General features: G+C 41.2%; 1 protein-coding gene and 1 long non-coding RNA gene across 11 annotated transcripts in view; one reads left to right on the forward strand and one right to left on the reverse strand.

Moving 5' to 3' along the window:
- Nucleotides 1–16220, reverse strand: part of ACTR3 (actin related protein 3) — a 71750-nt gene extending 55530 nt beyond the window's left edge. For both annotated transcript variants that reach the window (XM_015109946.3, XM_077956869.1), the window contains exon 1: nt 15968–16220. In XM_015109946.3, coding sequence (XP_014965432.1) covers nt 15968–16011 — 44 coding nt within the window. In that variant the 5' untranslated portion in view covers nt 16012–16220. The remainder of the gene's footprint in view (nt 1–15967) is intronic.
- The window catches only part of LOC106992551 (uncharacterized), a 134125-nt gene continuing 127110 nt past the window's right edge, over nt 15237–22251 (forward strand). For 7 of the 9 annotated variants that reach the window (XR_013401963.1, XR_013401967.1, XR_013401962.1 and 4 more), the window contains exon 1: nt 15281–15398. This is a non-coding gene — a long non-coding RNA (uncharacterized LOC106992551). Of the gene's footprint in view, nt 15399–16523; nt 16748–22251 lie in introns of those variants that run through there. The other 2 variants (XR_013401961.1, XR_013401959.1) reach the window with 2 other exon arrangements.

A 22251-nucleotide genomic window follows, 5' to 3' on the forward strand; every position in this document is an offset into this window, starting at 1 on the left:
CCAATCACAAAAGGACAACTATTGTACAATTGCACTTACAGGAGGTACCTAGAAAAGTCAAATTCGGCCGGGCGCAGTGGCTCGAGCCTGTAATCCCAGCACTTTGGGAGGCCGAGACGGGTGGATCACGAGGTCAGGAGATCGAGACCATCCTGGCTAACATGGTGAAACCTCGTCTCTACTAAAAAAAAATACAAAAAAAACTAGCCGGGCGTGGTGGTGGGCGCCTGTAGTCCCAGCTACTCGGGAGGCTGAGGCAGGAGAATGGCGCAAACCCAGGAGGCGGAGCTTGCAGTGAGCTGAGATCCAGCCACTGCACTCCAGCCCGAGCGACAGAGTGACACTCCACCTCAAAAAAAAAAAACAAAAAAGAAAAGTCAAATTCATAAAGACAGAAAGCGGAATGGTATTTGCCTGGGACTTTGCATGTGGGGAGAGAATAGGAAGTTACTGTTTAATGGGTAGAGTTTCAGTTTGAGAAGATAAAAAAGTTCTGGATCATGGAGGATGGTGATGGCTAGACAATAATGTGAATGTACTTTATGCCACTAAACTGCACAATTAGAAATGGTTAAACAGTAAACTTTATGAGTATTCTACCACACACTTTTTTTTTTTTTTGAGATGGAGTCTTGCTCTGTCGCCTAGGCTGGAGTCCCGTGGCGCCACCTTGGCTCACTACAACCTCTGCCTCCTGGGTTCAAGTGATTCTCCTACCTCAGCCTCCCAAGTAGCTATGACTATAGGCATCCGCCACCATGCCCAGCTAATTTTTGTATTTTTAGTAGAGACGAGGTTTCACCATGTTGGTCAGGCTGGTCTTGAATGCCTGACCTCGTGACCTGCCAGCCTCAGCAGTTATGAGAAAGAAAATAATACTGGATACCTACTGCACATGTTAAAGCAGGATAAATCTAAATATATCAAATATAAGGTTTAAAAGAAAACGTGATATAGTTTATAACCCTGGAGTGCAGGAGACTTTCTAACTTAAAATCCATACACTGAAAAAGTTTATTTCAATTATGTAAAGATTAAAAACTTCTTTACAAAAACACACCTAAAGTAGCCAAAAGAAAAAATGAGTAATAGAGAAAAATTATCTACACTGAGAGACAGAGATAATCTCTTCAACATATAAAGGGTACCTAGATGTTCATGACAAGGGAGGGATGGAGAAGGAAGAGAGGAAACAAAAGAAGGAAAGGCAAAAGACACTAACCATTCCCAGAAAAAGAAAAATGGTTATTAAACAAAAGGACACTCAACTCCATGGGATTTTTTAAATGCAAATTAAAAGTGCACTGAGGTGCTTTCAAACATTACTTGTTAGAGGGAGGGCTGTATAACAACAACAACAAAAGTAAAAACATTACTAGTTAGAATGTAAAATGATACAGCCACTTAGGAAAACAATTTAGCAATCACTTACCATCTGACCCAGGAATTCTACCTCTAGTTAGAATCCACACAAGAAAAACAAAAACAGTTGTCCACATGATTGTGTACATGTATGTTCACAACAGCATAGTTCATAAAGACCCAAAACTGGAAGCAAAACAAATGTTTAACAAGAGAATGAATAAACAAGAGTGTTACATTCTTACAAACCAAAATTACTTCACGTAGGAAGAATCAGGAAAACGTAACCCATTCTCCCAGAAGACACTCAACAGAAGGCAATTCTAAGATGACCCAAATGCTGGAATTATCAGATAAAGACTTCGAATCAACAATGAGTATTAACATAGACTTGCAATTGATAATAAAGGAAATATCACCAGATAAACAAAAATAAAGGCCGAGCAGTAGAAATTATTCATTCTGAAAACAGGGTGGGCAAAAAAACAAAGAAAGAGAAAATAACAGAGCTTCAGGGACTTATCAAGGACAATATCAAAAAGGTGACACACACAGCCAGGCGCAGTGGCTCACACCTATAATCTCAGCACTTTGGGAGGCCCAGGCAGACAGATCATGAGGTCAGGAGATCGAGACCATCCTGGCTAACAAAGAAACCCCGTCTCTACTAAAAATAAAGTAACAAAATTGAATGGGTGCGGTAGCAGGCGCTTGTGGTCCCAGCTACTTGGGAGGCTGAGGTGGGAGAATGGCGTGAACCCAGGAGGCAAAACTTGCAGTGAGCTGAGATTGAGCCACTGCACTCCAGTCTGGGCAACAGAACAAGACTCCGTCTCAAAAAAAAAAAAGAAAAAAAGAAAAGAAAAGAAAAAGTGACACACTGAAGTCCCAGAAGGAGAAGAGAGTGTAGTAAAAATATTTTTTAAAAGAAATAGCGGCGGGCTAGACGGGTTGGCTCATGCCTGTAATCCCAGCACTTAGGGAGGCCGAAGCAGGCGGATCACTTGAGGCCAGGAGTTCAGGACCAGCATGGCCAACACGGCGAAACCCCACCTCTACTAAAAATAAATTATGGGAGGCTGAGGCAGGAGAATCGCTTGAATCCGGGAGGTGAAGGTTTCAGTGAGCCGAGATCGCACTACTACTGCACTCCAGCCTGGCAACAGAGCGAGACTCCATCTCAAAAATAAACAAACAAAAAAATTAGCCGAGCATGGTGGTGCGAGCCCGTAATCCCAGCTACTCAGGAAGTTGAGGCACAAGAATCACTGAACTTCGGAGACAGAGGTTGCAGTGGGACAAGACTGCGCCACTGCACTCCAGCCTGGGCGACACAGACTCAGTCTTAGAAACAAACAAATAAAAAGAAATAGTAGCCAAAAATTTTCCCAATTTAGTGAAAGAAATTTAGAGATTTAAGAGGCTCAAGAACACCCAAGCAGAATAAATATAAAGAAAACCACACTTAGGCACAAAGTCAAACTACTGAAAATCAAAGATAAGGAAAACAATGTATTCATATATGGGGATCTAAAATAGAACCTGAGAAATAAGTAGAATGGCAGTTGCCAGGTATTGAGAGATGGAGGAATTGGAGAGATGTTGATCAACGTGTACAAGTTTCCAGTTATAAGATGAATAAGTACTAGAGATCTAAGCTATAGCATAGTAACTATAGTTAATAATATACAGTATTTTACAGTTAAAATTTGCCTAAAGGAGATCTTAAGTGTTATCACACAAAAAAGGTAACAAATACATTAATTAGCTTGACTGTAAGACTCATGACACAAGATTTCCTTATATCAAAACATCACGTTGTGGCCAGGAGCAGTGGCTCATGCCTGTAATCCCAGCACTGTGGGAGGTCCAGGCGGGTGATCACCTGAGGTCAGGAGTTTGAGGCCACCCTGGCCAACATGGCAAAACTCCATCTCTACTAAAAATATAAAAACTAGCCAGGCGTGGTGATGAGCACCTGTAATTTCAGCTACTCAGGAGGCTGAGGCTGGAGAATCGCTTGAACCCAGGAGAAAGAAGTTGCAGTGAGCCAAGATCACGTCACTGCACTTCAGCCTGGGTGACAGAGAGAGACTCTGTCTCCAAAAAGAAAAGAAAAACTAAACCAAAAATGTTTCTTTGTGCCTTAGAGAAGCAAGTTAAATACAAAGAAAAGCTCTTAGTAAGGCAGCAATGAAAAAAATCTACAATGCTGATTTTGGCTGGGAAAGGGAAGTTGTAAGGGACTTGAAAAATGACTTGCTTAGAGAAAGGAATATAGAGAAAAGAATTCAAAAGCACTTTTGAAGCTATCAAAGCCTTGGTGACTAGAAGAATAACAGTAGAAATATAAGAAGGCTAGGTGAGAGAGGAGGCTGGACTGGCAGAAATCAACAGCAAAAGAAAGATGAGTTTTATACAAAAAAAAAAAAAAAAAGGTGAGTCTGTCACAACAGTAATTGCCTCTGAGGAAAGGGGAAGTGGATTCGGGGACAGTCACCAATAACGCTGTTTTGTTCCTTAAAACAATGAATTCAGGTATCTGTTATATTATTGACTGTACTTATCTAAAAGAAAAGAAATCCATTAAAAGAAAGAACCTTTTTCAGTAATAAAACAATTTATGCCTGTACTGTAAGAGCATTAACATCCCTTGCCTTGGATATTATTTTTAATTTTACAAACTTCAAATGCTTGTACATTAAAAGCATGTACAATTATACTCTCTTGTTAGGGGTTAATATAGTGGTGACTTTGAAGCCAATGTTCCATTATAATTCTGAAAATTATAGGGCCCTTAAGAATGATGCTAAATCTACTCTGCCTGTGCCTCTATATATGGAACAAGTTTTAACTTTCAATAGTTCAACAAATGAAATGATGTAACAAAATAAATACAAGACCCCAGAACTTAAGGATAGAAGAGACTTTAAGGATCTAGCACAACTCTTTCCAAAACGTTAATACTGACAACCACTAAAGTTCAAATAATTCTATCCTAGTATGAATGATTTGCTTATACCCTTACCATATCATAAAAATAAAGCACATCTTACATAATTTTATGTAAGATATGATTACCAAATAAATCCCAAATGAAAATAGAGCTTTACAAATTGATCCCAATGCTTACTCCCATAATATCTCAATTCTCAACTTAGTTTTCGTCATACAATACCAAAACTCAAAAAGGTAATTTGGTGTTAGAAACTTTGTCGTTGCTGTTGTTGTTGTGACGGAGTTTCGCTCTTATCGCCCAGGCCGAAGTACAATGGCACGATCTTGGCCAACCACAACCTCTGCCTCCCGGGTTCAAGCGATTCTCCTGCCTCAGCCTCCTGAGTAGCTGGGATTACAGGCATGTGCCACCACGCCCAGCTAATTTTGTGTTTTTAGTAAAGATGGGGTTTCTCCATGTTGGTCAGGCTGGTCTCAAACTCCTGACCTCAGGTGATCCGCCGGCCTCGGCCTCCCAAAGTGCTGGGATTAAGGCATGAGCCACTGTGCCCAGCCAGACACTTTTAAAGTAAGAATGTAGTGGCTAATTCACAGGGAAATTTGTCAAGTAGAGTAAGACAATATTAGCTATAAAGATAAACAGCAATGGTTTAAAAAACTTTTCCAATTCCTTCCAATATTTTTCTCACTACATGCAAGTCAATGTTTAACCTGACACAAAAATACTGATGGACTGTTGAGAGGAAGAACCCGGACGCCTACTCTGTGTCAACAGAAACATTCTCCTGGTCCCTTCAAGCCTAAACCTTAAAATCTTAACTTGCTTTTCACTAGTGGGGAGAAAAGAACATGAACCTTGAAATTAAAAAGACACTAGTGAATGCTTGTTCCACCATTTACTAGCCTGTGATCCTGTGATCATAGACTATTCCTAATGCATAGGGAATAAAACTAAATTCAGAGGTTGTCATAAGTATTAAACGACCTAATAGTGAATAGAAATCACTAAGTATTCGGTAAACATTTCCCTCCCAAGATGATTTTCCTTTATCCATAGGCCTCCCTTTATCCCTCTACCCATTCCTTTAATTTTGCTTTCAAAGATTCTCAACCATGTCTTCCCGATCCCTTTGCTACACGTCCAACTATCCCCACTGAAGACAACTACAGCAGTCAGCAGTTGCCCCATGAAAGAAATCAGTCACAAAAAGCCACAGATTCTATGATTCCATTTACATGAAATGGCCAAACTAGGCAAATCCATAAAGACAGAAAGTAAATTAGTGTTTGCCAAGGGTTGAGGGTAGAGGTAATGAGAATGACTGCCACTGGGTGTGGGGTTTTTTGGGGTCATGAAAATGTTCTAAATTGACTAGATTCCAATAAGTAGCATCCAGGCATTAAAAAATAAAATAAAATTGACTGGAAATGGTTGCACAACCTTGTGACTATACTAAAAATTACTCAATTACACACTTTAAAAGAGTAAACTTTATGGTATGTGAATTATAACTCAATAAAGCTGTTAAAAATAGAATAAAATGGCCAGGCGCGGTGGCTCACGCCTATAATCCCAGCACTTTGGGAGGCCGAGGTGGGCGGATCACGAGGTCAGGAGATCGAGACCATCCTGGCTAACACGGTGAAACCCTATCTCTACTTAAAAAACACACACAAAAAAAATACAAAAAAATTAGCCGGGCGTGGTGGCAGGCGCCTGTAGTCCCAGTTGCTGGGGAGGCTGAGGCAGGAGAATGGCGTGAACCCGGGAGGCAGAGCTTGCAGTGAGCCAAGATTGCGCCACTGCACTCCAGCCTGGGAAACAGAGTGAGACTCTGTCTCAATAAATAAATAAATAAATAAATAAATAAAATACTAGACCCAGACTAATACTGCATAAATTTACCTTTTATTATTCTTTTGCTTAATGATCTACACAATCTACTACTGCCTATCAAATAAATTGCAAACCATTCTGCCCCATTTAAAATCCTTCTGAAATAAGGCAAGATGAGTAAATAAACTACTTGCTGTCCCACAGCTCCCAATAGAAATATCTGAATTCCAGGTAGGGCAATTTCCTAACTGACCCATCCCCCAAATACTTTGAAACTCCTTCATGTCTTCCCTTCATCAGTAAAATATTTACTGGGAATTATTTAATACCATGCAGGAGGCTATCACTTGAATAGAGAATGAATGAAAAAGAAATAAACCCTGCCATTATGGAGCTTTCAGTTTAGCTCACATCCTAGATTGTTGAAGTCCTCCTTCCCATGTATCGATCACATCCTATTCACGCTCTTCCAAGATCTGATCAAGTTTGGCTTCTTCATAAATCATCCTCCAAATACTACAGCCCTTATTATTCTCCCCAAATAACTAAATGCTAATAAGCCATCCATAACTATTTCACACATATTAGTTTCATCTTTGAAACTAAACTGTAAACCTCAAGTATAAGATCATGCCTTAGTTTTCTTGTATATACCATGGCGTTCAGCATAGAACTGAGATTGAAATAAATACTTGATTACTTTCTTAAGTTCTTCTATTTTTTTTTTACTTTCATTTGTGTTTTGTGCAGTCATTAATGAGCACACAATACACAATGAGTAAAATATAGTTCAGTGGAGATTATTCATTTTCAAATTGCAGCTTCAGAAATATGTATGCCTTCCTTTTGAAGATATATGTAATTAGGCATCATTTCCTTGAGCTGTCCCGAATTTATCAGCAATTACCAGTCCTTGCAATATGCAAATAAGCAGTAAGTAAATCCATATTTCACTTTAATGTGTTATAGGTTAATCACATCAGTGAATTGGTCACTAAGACCTCCCTATATGTTTCATATTTGTACTAAAAATTAGTAGCTCTGGGTTTAAGTATGTATAAAATGAACACTCTTAAAAACTGGACTAATAATTGGACTACTCTCCTTGGATGTATCTCAATTAGGGAACAGTAGAGTTGTGAGCTCTGGAATGAGACTATGCCAGGGCTAAAATTCTAAATCTACCACTTAACTATATCGTCAGTTTACTTATCTTTGAAATGGGATTTAGATAACAGTAACTACGGCTTCTGAAAAGGTAATAACATAAAAAACAAAACGTGTAAAGGGCCTTGAAATGGCTGCTGGTACACAACCCATTTAACACATCTTTAATAACTAAAATCCAAAGATATAAATCTCTGAAACCATAAAGAAAAAGTTTTTTAAAAACAGCATTCATTTTATGAATGTCATCTGTCCTGGCACCTACAGAGTACAACTTAAAAAAAGTCTCTAAACTTGGTTTAAAACATTATTATTGGGAAACATAAAATTAGTTTCTCATGTGTGCCATACAGTATGCCTCTGCATTACAACGAAACACTGAAGAATTCTGATGCAGGCCTCAACTAAAACTACTTTAACTATAAATAAAATACATTCTGTTATTCCAACTACTTCATTTCAACTACTGTAACTCATAAATGTGAACTCACAAGAAAATTTAAAAGAATTCAACAATACTATCAATTAATAATTAGGAACACTCCCAAAAGACATTTCTCAACTCTGAGCCTCTGTTTCATTTGTAAATGAAGAGTGGATTAAATTATCTCTCAAAATCCCTTTTCAGCTCTATAATTCTGCGTGAGTCATTAGGCATTTCCCTTAATTTACTAAAGCAAGTTTCACAAATACACATAAAATGCTATATTCGTACCCCTGAGTAACTGAATTTTAAAAATGCTTATAGCAGAAGAAAAACACCCTAGATTTAATTAAAATAATCTCTATAACTAGGCAAACACTTGTGTCCTGTTATACACTAATACTAAAAACATGGTTTACACGTTTACAGTAGATTAAGCCAACCCTAAACTACAAGGTCTTTTGCACCCTAATTCTCTTTCTAGGACTTTTATCCTCCTCATTGTAACCTCTCCTTTACACTATAAATACTGAAAAGCATCAAAACCCTTCCCAAGAGTATCGCAGTTTCACAAATGACATGAAGTCCCAAAGCAAGGACAAAATGTTTAAAAACAAAATGTTTAGGTAGCGTCCTTGGGCAGGAGGAAAAGATGGCATATTGAGTATCCGAACAGATGAATATTTTTCTCAGGTGTATTAGGGTTGGGGCGCAGAAGGAAAGCTAAAAGAATACATCTGGCCAAGGCGGGCAGATCACTTGAGCTCAGGAGTTCACGATCAGCCTGGCCAATATGGTGAAACCCCATCTCTACTAAAAATACAAAAATTAGCCAGGCATCGTGGCAGGTGCCTGTAATTCCAGCTCCTCGGGACGCTGAGGCAAAAGAATAGCTTGAACCCAGGAGACGGAGGTTTCAGTGAGCCAAGATCACGCCACCACACTCTAGCCTGGGCAACAGAGTGACACTCTGCCTCAATTAAAAAAAAAAAAAAAAAAAAAAGAATACATCTGGCTAAACAAATTCATGCTATTCCTTTCCTGGTTTCAAGGAGTATGCAAAAATGACTTGAGTTTAAATCAACAGTTTGGAAAGAATTTTCAAAATTCTGAAACAAAATTATTATTAAAATTCTGCAAAATCATCTTTAAAAAAACTAGATTTTTTTTTTGCTCTGCTATTAGTCAATTATGTAAGTTATGTTGTTTCCTGATATAAAGGCCCACATAGTTATAAAATCAGCACACAAACTAATATTAGTAACTATCCTAAAAGAACTAAATTTAAAACAATCCAATAACATCGCCTTATCTCCTATCTAATAATTCATAAATGTTGTGTTTGGTAAGCTACAGCACACATTTTTGTAGCGCTATTATTACTTAATCGCTTTGCACTTGCTTCTTTATGCTACTGCCTATCACTGATTATGGCTGTGTCATTAAAAAGGCTACATGTCTAATAGAATTACAAGGGAGCATTCAAATGCTTTTTTATTATGGTGGAATTTTGTTTCAGGAAACACATGTTGCTACATTTTAACCATTCCAAACTTTTGCTCCTAGTCCAATCCTTTAACTGTTTCCACAAGTTGGAGGAGGAGGAGCATGCTGGACAAGGGAAACTTAGCTAGAGCTGAACTCTCCTCCTGATGAAGGATTTTGCCTCTTAGAAAACGGAATGAGATAGGTAGAGAATGACTGTCAGCATAGTGATCAATCACCACGAGCCGATCAGTCACTGTGATGCTCAAGAAGCTAGATCACATATCCACAGTTTTTTAAAGGGAAACTGATAATCTTTCTGTTCTTTTCTCTCTGAATGCTCTCATTTGATTAACTTCAGTTAACAAATTATGATTCCCAAATATCCACCTTCATTCCCAAAGCTCCTGTATTTTTAATTTCCTCTAGAATGTTTCCGATTATAAATCATCATTCCAAATTCAACAACAAATTCCAATTTTACTCAGCTTCTTAAAACTAACTCCCTTATTGTCCCAACCACTCAGGCTTACAATCTTGAAATATTCATTGATGCCTATTTACAATCCACTGGAATCAACTGCCAAGTCCTAGCTATACATCCTTCAATCTCTCAAATCAGCAAAAACATTTTGACTGTGCGAGAACTATGTGTGGTAGGTAGGCCAAAGCCTGCAGGAGATAAGAAAATAAGCATAGCATACTGTATTCCTTTCTTTAAGAACTTAAACTCAAAAAAAAAAAAAAACTGATTAGTATAACATACTGTGCTCTTACTGTGTGTCAGGCACTGTACCGAACCATTGTCATGCATTATCAAAAAAAAAAAAAAAAAACCACTGGGCGTGGTGGCTCCCTCCTATAATCTCAACACTTTGAGAAGCCAAGGCAAGAGGATTACTTGTGCCTAGAAGTTTGAGACCAGCCTGAGGCAACACAGTGAGACCCCATCTCAACAAAAAATTTTTAAAAGTAGCCGCACACGGTGGCACGTGCCCGTAGTCCCAGCTACTCGGGGTACTGAGGTAGGAAGACAGCTTGAACGTAGCAGTTTAAGGATGCAGTGAGCCATGATTTTGCCACTGAACTCCAGTTTGGGCAAGAGACCCCGTCTCAAAATCAAACAAAAAAAACCTATATGGTATACACTATCATCTCCAAATTACAGATGGGAAGAAATATGACCTGCAGAGGTTGAAGTGTATAAAGTCATATAGCTATTAAGTGATAGAGCTTGAACTCAAAAACAGACGACCACAAAGCCTTTGCTATCCATAAATAAAATAACCCAAAATATAACTGCCAGAAGAAACGTAAAAAGAAAAGAAAAAAACAATCTTTTTCTAACTTATCTCTTCCGCTCCATCTCCACTGCTAATACTAGGTTTCAGAATTTCTGCAAAGTTGGCCCTTGAATGGGCTGCTGAAGAATCATCTAGGAAGCCTATGTAAATGAATATTCACAGCCCAACCCTTGAGATTCTGAGTCACTGGGTATGGAGTGTTTCTGATGTGTAGTTTTTTTAAAAAACCATACTCCTAATTCTTCATTCATCCACACAACAAAGATTTGAATTCCTACTATCCACCAAGCCATGTCAAAGGTTTATCTTCTACAGAAGGAAGATCTAGTGTAGAGGCTCAGACACACTTACTTGCTACAGTATCTTGGGTAAGTAGCTTAACCTCTCTTAAGTCTAAATTTTCTAGCCTATAAAACAAAGACAATACTTTCCAGGTTATCTTTTGTGAAAGTTAAGATAATATAAAGTTGAGATAATATAAAGCATTTAGCACAGGGCCTGACATACAATTATTGATAAATGCTAGCTATTATTATTTCCTGAGAAACACAACCTAGAGAGTAATTTTTTTCTAGAGATTAAATTTAAGCAAAGTAACAAGGAAATAGTCTAGGCATTCACACATCCGGGTGGGGCGGGGGGGAATCTAAACCAGGTAAGAATGATTACACAGAGGGGTTTCTCTAATTAGGTGAATCAAATTCATAAGGCTGAGTTTTTTTTTTTTTTGTAAGAGTTCTTTAAACAGAAATAGAGTTAACTTCACTAACAAAAATGAAGCAACACATAAAGTTCTGAAAAGGCAGTCAGGAGTCCCCAAAGTGTTAACAGAGAGAACACAGGACTTAAATACAGAAGAACTCAGGTCCAAATAGCAGATTGAACCACCTGCCAGGTAGACAGCATCAAAAAAGTAATTTAAATTCTCTAATTCTGTTTTCTCACTTATAAAATTAGGTTAAAAAATAGGTGTCACAGAAAGCATGGTCAGCAGGTCCTCTATCAGACCTTTCCCTTCTGTGCCTAAAATTCTGAACTGTGTTTTACAATGAGCCTGAAAGTTCATTCACCGCCATATAGTATTTGCAATCCAAAGTCAATATCTCAACACGAAACTGGCAGGCAGGAAAGGAGGGTGAGTTTTTCGCTAAGTCTAAGTAAGAATCTGACTTCTCACCAGGAGCATGTCTGTTGTACTTACTTCAAACAGCATGCAAAACATGACTCATCAAGGAATAAGAATTTCAATGAGTGCTTTTTGGTTAAGATATTGTGAGTATTTCTGCCTTTGGAGATGGCTAAAGAAATAGCATTATTCGGCCAGGTGCAGTGGCTCATGCCTGTAATCCCCGCACTCTGGGAGGATGAGGTGGGTGGATCACTTGAGGTTAGGAGTTCAACACCAGCCTGGCCTACATGGTGAAACTCCGTCTCTACTAACAATACAAAATTTAGCCGGGCATGGTGGCAGGCGCCTGTAATCCCAGCTACTTCAGAGGCTGAGGCAGGAAAATCACTTGAACCCAGGAGGCAGAGGGAGGTTGCAGTGAGCCGAGATCATGCCATTGCACTCCAGCCTGGGAGACGAGAGCAAAACTCCATCTCAAAAAAAAAAAAAAAAAAGAAACAGCATTATTATTAAACAATATGCACAGAATTTATGGAAGAAACATGAACTTCCCACATACATTTCCCTCATTTACCCAGCTTTTCCCTACTGCTCTTCAAACAAGATCATTCTTATCTGCACTAATTGCTAGGATGTGGCCACAAGATGAACAGCTCCTCTTTCACTGACTCCTACAAAATATTTATGCTTACATTATAAGATTGCTAAGAAGTTGAAGTCAATTAGCAAAATTCCTTAATCCACTCCAGATATGAATATATCCAAGACTTTGACCATAAGGCTATATTAACCTCTGCTATCATAATCAATGAAACTAATTTACCAATATTGTATTTACCACAGGGAAAAAAAAAAAGACATAAAAGGGAAAAGGAAATTCACAATGCAGTTCTGTAACTGAGCTACAATTTAACAAAAGTATATAAGGAGTCCCCTCATTTGGCCTGAATGATGGAGAAACTTGAGTAAAAACATGCATTTTAAAAAATCATTTAAGGTCGGGCATGGTGGCTCAGTTCCGTAATCCCAACACTTTGGGAAGCCGAGGCGGGCGGATCACAAGGTCAGGAGATCGAGACCATCCTGGTCAACATGGTGAAACCCCATCTCTACTAAAAACACAAAAAATAACTGGGCGTGGCGGCATGCGTCTGTAGTCCCAGCTGCTCAGGAGGCTGAGGAGGCTGAGGCAGGAGAATTGCTCTAACCTGGGAGGTGGAGGTTGCAGTGAGCCAAGATCGTGCCACTGCACTCCAGCCTGGCGACAGAGCGAGACTCCATTTCAGGAAAAAAAAAAAAAAAAAACGAAAAAACAAAAAACACATTTAAAAAAATGATCCCCTCCACTGCCCAGAAAAAAAAAAAGCCTTAGGATGATCGTACAAGTGTTACAATGGTTTTTTTTTTTAAATGTTTGTGAATGCCTTTTAAAAAAAATGCTTTCTTCACCACTAATAGCAAGTTTGAGTTCTGTTGTTTAGTTTTTAAGCCATCAATGGGAATCTATGTGCCCAAATTGTATTTTACAATACTTTCCAATACAAACCAAAAAAGTGTGTAGATAAGGGTATCAATGTGAATGAAGTATTTCTTTTCAAATTCTTTTCAAAATAAGCATTCTCTTTTATGACCTGAATCTAGGTGATTCATATGTTGAGTTCTGCTGGACGATCCCGACAAGTTTTGGGATTAAGTTTCAAGTTTCCTAACTCTTAAAAGCTTTCTTATCTAAGACGATCAAGTTTTACAGATGGCCACTTTTTTCCAGCCACCTTTTCCCTAATTTATATAACGAATGAAATGAGCAACCTGATTCAGGTTACAACTTTTTACTTAAGCTAAGTGGGTAATTGTAATTTAGAGACCTAAGAACTGAATGCATTCTCTAAAGCATAAAGAAATAGACAAATTATAGGTGCACAATTTGCATTCGGGGCCCACAGAATTTTGAAATGTAAAAGCTCCCTGTTAAGGCCATACTTAGAGATGCTTATCTCAGGGTCCTCGACCTCAAGGACTTATCCTCCATGTGCTAATAAAGCTGAAAGTGTAACTTCCCAGGAGGCACCACTGGCAACTTGCAAGACCAAAAAGCCTTTTGAGGACCAAAATAACTGAAACTCTAAAGGGGGAATTTCAGATTGTGACAAATGGTAAAGAGAGGGAGGTGGCAAGGGGACTCCTAATCAGTTCCATTCAAATCATCAAAGTGCAGTTAACAACCTCTCCTTATCAGAGAAACCAGTGTAATAACTTAAAAATATACTATTGTAATAATTGTAATTTTAAAACAGAAATACTCTAGGTTAAATTGAACCCCTCTCCCCGATCCTACTGGTCATTCAGCATGTTTTAAATTCAAGGTTGCCCTTTAGGAAAGGAGGTCACTTAAGGACAGATGACCTCAATGAGACATCCTGTATACTAATTCGAAACTATTTCAAAGAGGGAAAAATGGAGATTAGAAAAGTAACATACTACTTGAGATGTTACCATATTATTTCTTAGGGCCACAGTTATTTACACTATTTTTTTTGACAACTCAGTAATTTCTAAAGCATTAATTATGTAGCAATATTCGTCACTTTAACAAAACACATTTAAAAAGTTCTATCCTACTGACTCAGGCCAAATCTAATTTTAAAACTGAACTTAGACATAAAACTACTCATCAATTAGACTAAGAAGGGGGAAATAAAAAAAACTATTGGTTCCGAGAAATGAGAACCAATTAAGAAAAAACTTTATAATAAAGTGTTCATGAAAAACTTTATAATAAAGTGTTCATCAATAAAATACATGGAAGTTCCAAGGCTAATCTAGGCTAGTGCTTTCCTAGGGAGAATATTAAGAAGTTGGTTGTTTCTCTCTACCTAATTGGGATTTTAGAAACTGCCACACTAGCTAGTTATGAGAATGAAGATTAAAGAAATTTCACGTAAAGAGTGAAGGACACACAATCTTTTAAGTAACAATAATGAAATTAATAATTATAATTAATAAAAAAACAAGCCTCTCACTGCCTTCCCCCTCAAAAAAAAAAAAAAAAATTGGGAGTGTTTTGGGAATTGGAGAGATGTAATCAGAACAGAAAAAAAAAAAACCCTTCCTATAAGTCATCGTGAAGCAGTGATTCTACATTAAAATAAGAGTAGTCTATTCTCTATGTAGTTATGAGTGTGGTACAACTCTCTAAAATGTCTATTAATACAAAATGAAAGATCACTTTTAAGCCATTCTACATTTTAGCAAACTACCCTACAGATCTAGGAGTAACTACTTGCAACTTAAACACATTCCTATATACCTCTATACCTTTCTGCTTCCTTCAAGATACCTTTACAGAATGAACGAATACAACTTAAATTAGTTTATTTCCCAGGGTGCTTCCTTTCTCCCCTCTCCATGAAACATAAGCACATTTTTTAAGTCATATAAATGGATACCAAGCACCTGTAATTCAGTCTCTTTAAAATCTGCTTAATTTTAAAAGTTCTAATAAGATGTGTTCAGGTTGGAAACTAAAAACTACCTTATAAGGGTATAAAAGACTGAAAGCAGGAAGCGGCTTTGACAAAACTAAGGAAGTTACAGCGCGCTTGCTCACTGGGGGACTTTTTTGAGGCTACAGAAGTAACACATGACATCTTTCTCCCTCGAATTAAAATGTGACTCGGTTCACCGGTTGAAACGCAGAGGGAGATGGCAATGACCGGGAGTCGAAAGGAGAAGGTGGGTGGTCAAATGAAAACCCCACTGTAGGTTCCCATTTTCAGAGTCCGATTCTTCCCTTTCCCCACCCACACCCTGGGCAGAATGTTGTCACAGCGATCTTGCAAAACCTACCAGGAGCGCTTCTCTTTTCTAGCTCCTCTACCAGGCCAGTCCCCGAGCTCGGCCCCTGGGTCCCCACACCGACTGGCAAAAAGGGACACGGAGGGAAAGCAAAGCCGGATGGGTCGGGCCCGGGGACCACCCCTAAGACGACCGTCCCTAGCACTCTCTGGGCGGCACTGCCCACCGCCGTGGGGGAAGGGCCGGGAGGGGTCGCGCGGAGGAAGCTGCAGGGAGGGTTGGGGGTTGAATCTGGGGCCCGCGCCCCCGCCCCAGTCCTAGGAGGGAGAAACGAGGGGACCGGCGAGGCCCTGGCTCCGGGCCCCACCCCTCGCTGGCCGGCGAGTCTAGGACTGACAGCCGGCGGCAGCACCTCGCCGCACCATTCATTTCCCGGCCTCCTCCCTCCCCCGCCATTTTCCTTCCTCCGCCTCAGTTTCCCCACCCCCGCCCGTAAGCCCCCTTACCCCGTGCCACAGTCCACCACACAGGCCGGCAGCCGTCCCGCCATCTTCCTCCTCGCCTGCTGCTGCTGCTGCCGCCGTCTGCTCCGTGCTGCTAGGGGCCAGAGATTGGCGGCGGGAGACAGGCGCTATCTGACCATCCACAGCCGGGCCGCCTTCACCGTCCGGGGGGTAGCCGGGAAGCCGAAGCAGTAGCAAGAAAGCAGCAGGCTCGGTCAGCGGCTATCACTTCCGCAACCCAAGCAGGCAGGCAGTCCCCGCCCTGCCCCGCCGCGGCCTCCTCCCCCTCTCTCTTCCCTCCTCCCCACTCCTGCCCCCACCCTACAACTTCTTCCCCTCACGCCGCCTTTCCCCGGGAAGCCAAGATGGCCGCCGGTGCCGACGCCCCGGCCAGGCCAGGCCCAGGCCCCGAGCACTCCCCCTTCCGCTCCGAGCGGGAGGGGCTAGCGAGCATGCGCAATAAGGTGCGTTCGCCTGCCGGGGCTCCGATCCTGAAGTTAGTGAAATCCACAGCGGGTTTTCCAGGAGGGTAGAGACGGAGAAGTCTAGCCGAGCTTCTAGTTCTGCTTCTGAAGCTGGAAGGGGCTTTTCGGTGGTAGCCCTTGGGTTAGTTTCAGTTACTTCTCTGCTAGGTTGAGGAAAGAGTGGAAGCGCCTCCTGCAGCCACGAATATCCTCCAGTGCCTGGGAGAAAACGGCCTAATCGAAAACGTCCGCGGCATGCATCCATTCTTAAAACTTGAGTGGCTGCTTTTCTGGGTGGAAAAGAGCGATATCACACAGGGTGAGCAGTCGGGGAACGGATGAACAAAGGCTTGCACCGTGGCCCTGATGCCTTTGTTCCGAGTTTTATTCAGTTGTACTTGTGCGTTGTTACAGGACTTCAGAATGTAGCCCTGCCCTCCAACCCCCACCTCCCAAGGCCTGAGCTCCTGAGGAAGGCAAACCGCCCAGGAATATATTCTGCAAAACTACAAACAGCCTTTATTCAAGGCTTTTGGACTATGACAAAGATTACCCTCAGGAGTAGTAAGATTCTACTAGCGGGATAATAGAAGGGATTTAGCCCCCCCAAAAAAAATTTTTTTTAAGTTAAAGACGGAGGCGGGCCGCAGTGGGTCAGGCCTGTAATTTCAATGCTTTGGAAGGCCGAGGTGGGAGGAGAGGATAGCTTGAGGCTAGGAGTTCGAGATCAGTCTGGGCACATAGGGAGACCCCCCCACCACCACCACCATCCCTCCAAAAAAAGAAAAGAAAACTGGAAAGCCTTAAAGAAACCTTTCAAACTTTAGTGTGTGTCAGAATCACCCGAAAGGTTTGTTAAAACAGATTGCTGGGCCACACCCCCAGAATTCTCTGACTGGGCTGTCTGAAATAATGCCTGAAAATCTGCGTATCTAATCAGTTCCTAGTTCCACTTTAGGACCCTAGAAGGTTAATAGCTTTCCTCTCTACCAGGCTGATCTTAACAATAAACCATTCTGAGTTTGCTAATGTGAAGCTAAAATAAAAATATTCTTTAAAAGGAAGGATGTCTTATTCAGTCCGTGAGATCATCTAATGTGGTATTAAGCTGGCCTGGGGGATGGAATCGGGTGTTTCATTTATTCACTTGGCAGGTAAGTATTGCTTACCTACTCTGTTATGGCAGGGACTGTGCTGACTCTGAGTATTCGGTGGGACAAAATAGTTGAGGTCTCTTGTAGAGTTTGCAGATTAGCGGAAAACAGACAAATTGTGTTAAGAGCAGTAGAAAGGAGAGCTGAGGACTCTGAGAAATGAGGGCAAGGAGTGGGAGAATGGGAGGAAGGTGGAAGGCAGGGAAGGAGTCTGACCAGCTGGTATTTAAAAGCTGAGCTGGGAGGAAGAGCCTCCCAGGAGAGTGAACAGCAAGTATCAAGGACCTGAGGCAGGAGCAAGCTTGGCATCTTCTACAAGTTGAAAGAAGATCCATATGGTCAAAACGAAAGAGTCAGAGAAGATGCAATGGGAGAGGAAGCCTGAGAGATAAGGAAGAGTCAAACAGTGCAAGAATTTGTCGACTGCTCTAAGCATTTTAAAGTTTATCTTGAAAGCAGCTTGATAAAGTAGATTTATGGTAATGGTTTAAAAATAAAAATTAAGCAACTTGACAGGATTTAGGCAAGAAAAAGTTGTGGCTGCTTTGTAGAGAATGGCTCCAGCAGAGTCCAGATTAAATCATACATTGTATGATACGCTGTGTTCCAGAGTTCAGGGATAGAAGTATGTGAGGGTCAGCATCCAGATGGAATCAGGTATGTGCAGAGGAGACTCACTAAAGGGCATCATCATTAATTAGTGTCCAGCATGTCTACAGCTATTCACAAGAGAAGGCTTTTCTTAGAGGTTGTTTTCAAAGAAGTCAAACAACTGGTTTTCTCAGATTTGTTGTCGTTGGTTTCTCCACTACCTTTTAGAAGGTGCTAGATGGGGATTCTTTGCTCCCACTTCTACTATCTGGTAATTAAAGTCCTTTGAGGAAGCATATGCTTGAAGATTGGCTCTGACAGAAAAGACAGATGTGGCTTAGTAGGGGTAGAATAAATGATTGTTTCCAGCAGTTACAAGTAGTAAGTCAGGAGTGAAGAGATCCTACTAAAAAAGTTCCAAGAGCAGAGGTTAATACCTTTGGTCACTTGGGCAGCCCATGCCAGTAACCCTCAAGATGGCTGCCCACACTCTGGCCTTGCACCGTTGTCATGGAAGTGGTTAACTCAAGCAGGGTTGGAAACTAGTGCTTCGAGGTCTAGGCAGGTACTGTTATGAGTGAAGGGGGCCATAAGGAGGGATGGCAATGTGAAGAGCCCACAACCCAACAGAAGGCAGCAGACAACTGTTGCCATGTGGAAATACAGGCCTGGTATTGCCAGAGCCTTTTTTTTTCCCCAAGAGAAGTCTGAAATCTGCATTTTTATCCTTGGTTACTGTAACGGTTTGAATGTGTTCCCCCAAAGTTCATGTGTAAGAGATTTCCAATGCAACAGTGCTGAGAGGTGGGAGCTTTAAGAAGTGATTAGGCCAGGAGGACACTGTCTTCATAAATGGATCACAGGACTGGGTGCCTGATAAAAAGGAGTTTGCCCTCCTTCCCTCTCTCTTGCCCATGTGATGCCTTCCACAGTGTTTTGACACAGCAGGGATGCCTTCACCAGATGATGGCCCTTTGATCTTGGACTTCCCAGTCTCTACAACTATGAAAAATAATTTCTGTTCTTTATAAATTACCCAGTCTCTGATATTCTGTAAGCAGCACAAACTAGACTAAGACAGTAACTCATTTTTTTCTGCGTGTCATATCTGACCTGTGGCCTGCCAGTTTGCATCTTTTGATTTCAGAAGCTACATGTGGTTCAGAAGTTTGTTGCCTTCAAATATGAAGCTCATGTCAGTGCTAAGTACTATCTGTCATTTCATAGGCATGAGGAGACTGTCACAGTCTCACATAGTCAAGACTGTCCTGTGTTTGTAAAGGCAGCAACTGTTAGAAGCATTTGGAAGCTTTCAATGCTTGTTGAAAATGTCATTGGCGCTTATTCCTCATAATCTTGTCTACCCACTGCTTGCTTCAGATCACTTCTACTTCCTGTTTGCTGCATGCCAAATTGGCCAGCCTCTCTGCTCCTGTGGTGGCCCAGCCTTCCTCAGCTGCACATAGCCTTCAGATACACATCTGGCCAAAGCATTTCTGACCACCCCGTTTGCATATGCACCCCCTCCCTGCTTACTCATCTCCAAACACAGAAGCAAAGGATGTCAGACACATTTCATCCTTCATTTCATATTTCTCCCTGATAGCACCTCAGTTTCCTTTCAGTTCAGGTCAACCTGGTGCTTGGTTCTTACCCATTTCCAAACCTGTTCCCAACCTTTCAAGCATTTGTGACTCTTGCAGTATCTTTCTCCTGTGGCTCAAGTAAGCCATAGCAAGTTCCCGTTACTTGCATCAAATTTGAGAAGCCTAAGTGGTACAGAAGCCCGTAGAGTTTAAGTGATTTTTCCCAATGTCTTTTTTTTTTTTTTTGAGATGGAGCCTCGCTCTGTCACCCAGGCTGGAGTGCAGTGGTACGATCTCGGCTCACTGCAAGCTCCGCCTCCTGGGTTCATGCGATTCTCCTGCCTCAGCCTCCTGAGTAGCTGGGACTACAGGCGCCTGCCACCACGCCCGGCTTTTGTGTGTGTGTGTATGTGTGTGTGTGTCTGTATATTTTTAGTAGAGACGGGGTTTCACCTTGTTAGCCAGGATGGTCTTGATTTCCTGACCTTGTGATCTGCCCGTCTCGGCCTCCCAAAGTGCTGGGATTACAGGCGTGAGCCACCACTCCCGGACTCCAAAATCTTAAAGAAACTAAGGAACAGAGTCTAAACCAAAATCTAGTTCTTACGCCTTTTAGGGGCTCTTTAATTATAACGACAAATTAGCAAATTGTCTTTCGATCTTAAAAAGTATCCAGGAAATTCATACCACTCAATTTCCATTATTTTAAGATGAAGAATAGTATTTTAAAAATCAACTTAGGTGCGTACTACAGGGATGACTTTGCAAATTGGCAGATGAACCAGATTCACAGAGAGCATCAATTCAAAGCAGATAAGTGGTCGAGGTACCCCATGCAGCCTAGTGGTCAGAGGGGAGGGACTGATCTTAGCAACTAACTTACTGTGTAGGGAGAGCACCGATTTTATAATCAAAAGACTTGAATTGAGTATGAACTCTTTGACTTACTCTGTTTCTTCATCTATAAAATTGACAGGAATATTTAACCTATAGGGTTGTCATAAAGCTTGAATTTTGTAAGAAACCTATTGTAAATTACAGAGTGATTTTATTATGGACAGATCAAGAGGAAAATGGTTTAGTTATAAAGTCATGACTGACTTATTACTTAAACATACAAAATGAAACACACAAAAGCTTGTCCTCTTCCCAGGTGTTATCTTGGGGCCTGTGTGCCTACACTTTTGATGCTACCATTGTGCAAAATATTTTTAGAAGCTCTTCTCTAGACTTGCCTTCAAAGCCTACAGCACATTGTTTTAAATGTCTTCACTGGTGGCATCTCTTGCCCTTTGTGAGTAGATTTCATTTTTAGGATTGGCCAAAAGTCATTTCTTCAGAGCCAAGTCCAGTAAATAAATGGCTTATCAACTAGGGTTGTGTTTTATCAGAAGTTTTATGTGACTATAAGTAAAACTGGTTTTCTTATTTGACTTATAAACTGCCTCTACCCTGGTTTTAAAATGCAGTTCTAGAATATTTTATTCAGTGGCCACATCCCTGGGGACTATAGACTGAATGTCTGTGTTCTCTCATCCCCCCACCAATTCATATGTTGAAATTCTTGCGGCCGGGCACAGTGGCTCAAGCCTGTAATCCCAGCACTTTGGGAGGCTGAGACGGGCAGATCACGACGTCAGGAGATCGAGACCATCCTGGCTAACACGGTGAAACCCCGTCTCTACTAAAAAATACAAAAAACTAGCCGGGCGTGGTGGCGGGCACCTGTAGTCCCAGCTACTCAGGAGGCTGAGGCAGGAGAATGGCGTAAACCCGGAAGGTGGAGCTTGCAATGAGCTGAGATCCGGCCACTGCACTCCAGCCTGGGTGACAGAGCGAGACTCCGTCTCAAAAAAAAAAAAAGAAGTTCTAACCCCCAGGGTGATGGTATTAGGAAGTGGGGCCTTTGAGAAGTGATTAGGTCATGAGGGCTGACCCCTCATGAATAGGATTAGTTCCCTTTTAAAAGAGACCCCAAAGAACTGCCTTACCCTTTCCACTGTGTGAGGACACAAGAAGACAGCCATCTATGAACTGGAAAGCAGCCCTTCACCAAAGGTACATCTGCTCACATCTGGATCTTGGACATCTCAGCTTGCAGAGCTATGAGAAATTTCTACGGTGTGTGTTTGTTTGAACTGGAGTCTCACTCTGTCGCCCAGGCTGGAGTGCAATGGCTCAATGTTGGCTCACTACAACCTCTGCTTCCCGGGTTCAAGCAATTCTCCTGCCTCAGCCTCCCGAGTAGCTGGGACAACAGATGCACGCCACGAAGGCCTGCTAATTTTTGTAATTTTGGTAGAGATGGGGTTTCACCATGTTGACTAGGCTGGTCTCAAACTCCTGAGCTCAAGTGATCCACCTGCATTGGCCTCCCAAAGTGCTGGGATTACAAGTGTGAACCACCACACCCGGCCAAATTTCTATTTTTTACAAAGCCTAAATTTTTATTATTTATAAATAAATTGTTTTTGTATAAGGGATTGAATATC

The sequence above is a fragment of the Macaca mulatta genome, chromosome 12 (genome assembly GCF_049350105.2).
Source record: "Macaca mulatta isolate MMU2019108-1 chromosome 12, T2T-MMU8v2.0, whole genome shotgun sequence".
NCBI lineage: Eukaryota > Metazoa > Chordata > Mammalia > Primates > Cercopithecidae > Macaca > Macaca mulatta.